Source organism: Dendroctonus ponderosae, unplaced genomic scaffold, assembly GCF_020466585.1.
Source record: "Dendroctonus ponderosae isolate FM_Combo_2020 unplaced genomic scaffold, Dpon_F_20191213v2 Dpon_F_20191213_10, whole genome shotgun sequence".
NCBI lineage: Eukaryota > Metazoa > Arthropoda > Insecta > Coleoptera > Curculionidae > Dendroctonus > Dendroctonus ponderosae.
The window spans coordinates 4846041-4852150 of NW_026017111.1; the positions used below are offsets into that span (position 1 = coordinate 4846041).

A 6110-nucleotide genomic window follows, 5' to 3' on the forward strand; every position below is an offset into this window, starting at 1 on the left:
TTTGCGTTTTTGTTTTTCCATTCTAAAACGATTTACATACATAACGCGGCAAAAAACAAAAAGTCACTGCCTGTCTCTCGCTCTCACTAATATAAACAACTCCTCAGGATTGGTGTTGCTGAGCGTGGAAGTTCGTTATAAACGGAAAGTGAATATACAACTGTAACCAGTAAAAAATACTTTGGTCTTTATGGACGACGTTTCAATTAAAGGAAAAAAGTTCGTTTTAACCGAAAGTTCGCTATAAGCGGGTTCATTATAAGCGGATTTTACTGTATTTCATTTTTGTTTTTTTTATTCAATTCACTCCCATTCAATTTTGTTACAATTGCAACTTTTACTTTTCGTTTGTTTACCAACCCCAATTCGCGAGTTAAACTACCGATGGTGGCGCTGCCAAACGTCTAATTACTCGTTGTCGAGTGACAGTTGAGACTTGTCCGACTTGTTTATTTATTGGAGTTGATGACATTTATGACATAAAACACTACTTACACTTTTCGATCTGTTTCTATTACTTTAAAAGCTGCTTGCTAAAGTTGATGAACAAAACAAATGTGACACCAATGTCAACAAAACAAGTGTCAAATTACTATTTAACTTGTAGTTATAATTTTGGCCAACGGGGGGCGTCTGGACTTTTGAACTCGCGAATAGATAGACAAGTCTGACAACTCTCTACTGTCACTCGGCAACGAGTAATTTGACATTTCACAGCGCCCCATCGGTAGTAGAACTCGCCGATTGAGGAAAAGTTATGCATGATAGGATGGTACGGAATTGTTTCTATTGGTTGGAGATCTGTTAATTCGTACGACGACGGACGAATTGACAGATCTCCAACCAATAGAAACACTTTCGTACCATCGTATCATCGTACAAGCGGATGCATGGGACACGGGCTTTAGGAGGGACGCCACGGACAAAACAAAACATTTGGTTGTTATTGCAAAATGTGCTCCCGCGTTGCCAGTAATCGCCCAAAAAAACTCGTTTAAATATCCAAAGCGGTGTAGCAACAATTAACTAATTTGCTTTTCTAAGTCAAACTTAAACAGCCCGCATTTCCTTACTGCCGGTATTACACTACGAACTTCTTTTTCGCGTTTTATTGGCCAACAGTCGGACAATTAATTATTGAAGGTCACCAGAGATGAGCGTAAATCGCACGATTTATTGGTCCAATTTTGCATTATTGGGGCTTTTGCCTCATGTGCCATGATCTGAACCACCCTGTAGACTTTGGGACTATTCTGGAGGTTGAATCTGGCTGGAAACCGTGTGAGCTCGACCATGGAACACATGTTGGTGTGCTTAGCGAGAAAAAGCTGAAACATACGGTCGCCAGACTGTTTCAGACGCTCATTTGCTGGTTAACAGTGAAATGAATAGTGGCGGAACTTTGCATGAAACCTTTCCGTTATCACTGGACTCGGGCATAATCTGGCCAATTAGTGGCGATAATTAACGCAAGTTTTTCGGAGATTTGCGATAAACAGAGTGCAGTTATCGCGGTGCCCCAATACAAATGTTGTTGCTGCTGTCAATTTGCACGATATTTTATCGATTCCCTCCAGTAAACCGAGCAACTGGATTCAGATCTGAAAATACGCATGAATAGATGCAGCTCCTGGATATTCGGCTATTCAAGCTCGTTGTTGAATCAGTACCCTGGAACTATTATTATGCCGAGTGCAGCACCAGGCGAAAGAATGTTGTTTACGTTCCGAGCTGGGTCAGATTTGTTGCTTTCATTTCATAGGTTACATGCAACTGTTTTGACATACCTTAACGTCCGAGACCTCTTTCATGATCTTCTCGAAGGCGGCCGTCTCCTCCGCTTGTCGATGAGTGTGTAGCGCGATTTTTTCACTAAATTTCCTCGGATTCGCCATGATTGCCGTACACAAAATTCACTGTACTGCACTGCGCGGCTCTTGTCCGTATCAGTTCATGTTGGCACAATCGATAACCGACTTTTCTTTATTACTTTTTAATCGTCATCCCGTTGCCGCTTTCCACACGCGGATCATCCACTACATCCTTTTCCCGATTTCTGGCCACTTTAATTGCGCTGCCAATCGTCTTAATTCTCGCACAGACCGACCGACTGGTTGCCCCAAAAATTGCGTTCTCACGTTATTCACCCAATGGAATTTGGAATAACAACGCTGTATATGTGGTTGCCTGTCCAGGCTGATCGCATGTCAGTTTTGGTGCGCCGTCAAGGTCTGGCACCCGCATTTTTTCAGGTCCGGCATCAAATCGCTTTTTATCTTGTTACACTCCTATTAACATGTTTCTGATAAAGGATTAGATTATCGTCCCGATTCGGGCGAAACGTCGGCATGGAAATTACGAAAAATACCGATAACACTACAGGGTGTCCCAAAGGAAACCGCCGCGATCGATACCTGGCAAGCTATAATTAGGAGAAATTTGATAATTGAAGAGTGTACCGAAGTCATTAGGGGCAAGCGATCTAAAATATTCCTAAGATGGCCACACTTCCGGTTATACCGAAACTAAGTATAAACTTGCTTATTTTAAATGGAACACCCTGTATATTATTACATTTTTGAATTCTAAATGTTTTTCATGTATCACATCCTATRCCTAAGTCTAACCGTTTTTGAGATATTKGAAGTTTTATGTAAAAAATGACAGTTACAGCCACTCGAATAATTATTCAGTTTGCCTATAAGGSAATTTGTCATGCTTACTTTGAGTCKCATTTATTGTTGAAAATGACYTACTTTAATGGAATTTCGAAATCATTTTGAAAACTATTAATAGAAAGTGTTAAAAATGTTGAGAAAACCGCCYAAAATRAATTTTTGCSAATGRAAACCCCCATTTTTGATAACTTTGTCATATTCAGAATTAAAAATWAGTGTAAGTTTGTGTAACGATGTCTATTCCAAWAGTGTTTAGTTTTCGAAATATTGCCAATTTARTGTTTTCATAYSGCTATTTTGCAACACCTTYWTTTAAATCCTGTCACTCTTAGTTGYCATGACGRAAGTGGCCATTTTCAATACAATCAAATGCCAAATAAAAGCTGMCAGCTGTCAGTTACCTTTTGAAAATAATTAATAATCATGSCCGGTCGCTTAAATTATAAAAAMKAAGATTATTTAAACTTRYYTATTAYTTATGRAGMATGTGATAGRAACACAAAGGGYCGTGGAAGTTCACTAGCTCATAACAGGCAAACGACTGGAAATATCTGAGCAATCATTAGACGCTTTTCGATAGAGCATCACTAGAACTGTATTTTCATTTCAGGGGTTTACGCAAAATTCCTAACCTCTAAAACGTGAGGAGCAAAAAGTCAACTTTTAAACAGCCGTCGAATTTCACGCGTTCATAACAMGCAAACGGCTGGAAATATCTGAACAATCATTAGAAACTTTTCGATAGAGCGTCCTTATGACTTTATTTTTCTTTTCAGGTTTTACGCAAAATTCCTAACCTCTAAAAAGKTAGGAACAAAAAGTCAACTTTTAAACAGCCGTCGAATTTCACGCGTTCATAACACGCAAACGGCTGGAAATATCTGATCAATCATTAGAAACTTTTCGATAGAGCGTCCTTATGACTTTATTTTTCTTTTCAGGTTTTACGCAAAATTCTTAACCTCTAAAAAGTTAGGAAGAAAAAGTCAACTTTTAAACAGCCGTCGAATTTCACGCGTTTATAACACGCAAACCGCTGGAAATATCTGAACAATCATTAGAAGCTTTTCGATAGAGCGAACCTTTGACTATATTTTCCGTTCAAGGTTCTACGCAAAATTTGCAAAAAAAAACAAGCTAATATGCTCAAATTCACACATTTTATAGGAGACATTTGAAGTTCAAAACGTTACAATTTTCACACAAATCGCTTAAACTGGTGAGTTTAGGCCTGAGTAACACTGTGTAGAGTTGCGCTTTGAGTTGTCGTCGCTCTATGAGTTACTGAGTTTTAACTCGTTGGCTAATGAGTTAAACATATTGCTTTTGCGCATACGATTGCTTGAAACTATTTGGTCTAAAACGGGAAAATCCGGAAATTTTGCAGAAGAGATTTATTTTAAACTTTCGCTTATTCAGTTCGTTTTTTCACAGAAAATTATTTTTTTTGTGCCAAATTCGAAGCTGGAAAGGAATTTCAAAACTTTTTACAAAGCGACGAAGGAGGCGAGTGTTCTAATAAAACTGATTTCATAATTTTTGGAGAAAAACTTCGTCATTTGCCAATCGTCAATACCGTTTAGTGAATCTTTAGAAAATTGAGCATTTAGAAAAAAGAGAAGCTGTGCTAAAACTGACAAATTCTGAAATTTTGAAGAAATGTTAAAAATATTATTGATAAATGGCCCTTAAAATAAATCTAAAAACTATTAAAAAAATCGTCAACATTTCCCCAGCAAGTAACTGAGTTACTGCGCCGGTACGTTGAGTTGGCGTAGCACTGTGCCAATGTCACCAATTGATTACATTGATGGCGCATTCGCCCAATTGTCCAAAGCGCTGCACGCACCCCGCATTTAATACTGAACTACTAAAAAAATTGCTGAACAAAAAACCGCTGGCAAAATTAAAAAAATCCTCAACCGCTCCTCTATTAACAAACTGGAGGCCTGATTTGATCGCCAGCGATAAAATTAATTGGATAAAACTTCCATTCGCACGCGGTTCAAGGTTCACACCGCATCACATCACTGTTGAAACTGCCGCAATCACGATAAGTAGGCGTCGCTCGGTTATTTTTGTGCATAAAATGACAGAGGAAAACATTGGTCCAGCCCCCACGGTGTTCATCCAAGAGGGCCCAGTCAGAGGGCTGGTGTCGACAGACGTTCGCGGAGGAAAATTCTACAGTTTCCTCGGGATTCCATATGCAAAGCCACCGGTGGGGCCTTTACGGTTTAAGGTAAGACAGAGTCCAGTTGCCTTAGGAGGTGGCTACTACCTTTCACCCGACTAACGATTAGTATCGATTAATAATAATAGTATTTTCCTACAGGCTCCTGTTCCAGTGGATCCATGGCTGGACGCGTTCGATGCCACCCAGCCAGGCGAAATCGCCATCCAGGCGGACTTTTTAACCAAAGGGATGGTCGGGTGTGAGGACTGTTTGAACTTGAACGTTTACACACCACAAGTGAGTACCTCACGCACCTCCTATAAACCCGATGAAAGCCTCAAAAGTGGCGCAGCTTCCAGCCCCAGTCACCCCTAAGCGACTGCTTAAGCCCGTTATGGTATTCATACATGGAGGCAGCTTCCTCTTGGGCTCAAATCGTCGGGAACTTCACGGCCCCGAGATTCTCATCAGTGAGGACGTGGTTCTTGTGGCCATCAATTACCGGTTGGGCGTCTTCGGTAAGGCATCCGACTCTTCAGGAGGGTTGAAACTTCCACTGCCAATTGCAGGCTTTTTAAGCTTGGAGGATCCTAAGCTGGACGTGCCAGGCAATGCGGCCTTGAAAGACATGGTCCTGGCCCTGAAATGGGTTCAACGGAACATCCAGAGTTTCATGGGGGACCCGAGGAACGTGACGATTTTTGGAAACAGTGCTGGAGCGGCAGCCGTTCATTTCCTGGTTCTTTCGCCCATGGCTAAGGGTAGGTCTTGCGGGCAAAGCCATGCTGCTAACAAAGACGCTTAAGGGCTTTTCAGCAAGGCCATCTGCCAGAGCGGCTCGGCTTTGAGCAGCTGGGCGTACGCCCATCAAAACGCACAGACAGTCGCTGAGGCGCTAGCGCTTCCCTATACGGGCGATCGGGACCTATACAATTGCCTTAAGGGACTTAAGGTGGAGGACATTTTTCAGGCGCAGTCCAAAATTGATCAGGTACCCTAAGTAACTAATAACGTTTTTAACTAGTGTGCAATTTGCCGGTTTCATTTGCGGCCAGGAATCAATCAAGTGCAACCAATACCGTTTTATTGGCGCAGTGGTGGAGCCGCCTGATTGGAGAGGGCCAAAGTTCTTCTCTGAACACCCAGTCCGATTGCTTTTGTCGGGGAAGTACAATAAAGTGCCTTTGCTAATGGGGTACAACTCTGGCGACGGTGAGTACCCACATAGCAAAATGATATTCCCAGAATATACCTGG

The 6110-nt window shown here is 41.4% G+C and overlaps 2 protein-coding genes across 5 annotated transcripts in view; one reads left to right on the forward strand and one right to left on the reverse strand.

Annotated features, from left to right (window-relative positions):
• Window positions 1-2305, reverse strand: part of LOC109545699 (CREB-regulated transcription coactivator 1) — a 17992-nt gene extending 15687 nt beyond the window's left edge. The window contains exon 1 of one of the 4 annotated variants that reach the window (XM_019916530.2): window positions 1788-2305. In XM_019916530.2, coding sequence (XP_019772089.1) covers window positions 1788-1895 — 108 coding nt within the window. In that variant the 5' untranslated portion in view covers window positions 1896-2305. The remainder of the gene's footprint in view (window positions 1-1787) is intronic. The other 3 variants (XM_019916528.2, XM_019916529.2, XM_019916531.2) reach the window with 3 other exon arrangements.
• A 2300-nt stretch (window positions 2306-4605) lies between these two features.
• On the forward strand, window positions 4606-6066 carry LOC109545703 (juvenile hormone esterase; the record flags this gene model as incomplete). Its single annotated transcript, XM_019916534.2, is given in 6 exon segments — window positions 4606-4920; window positions 5014-5151; window positions 5207-5372; window positions 5424-5615; window positions 5661-5845; window positions 5910-6066. Coding segments are annotated over 6 exon segments (991 nt in total), but the record flags the coding sequence as incomplete, so codon positions are not given.
• Between the last annotated feature and the right edge of the window lie 44 nt (window positions 6067-6110).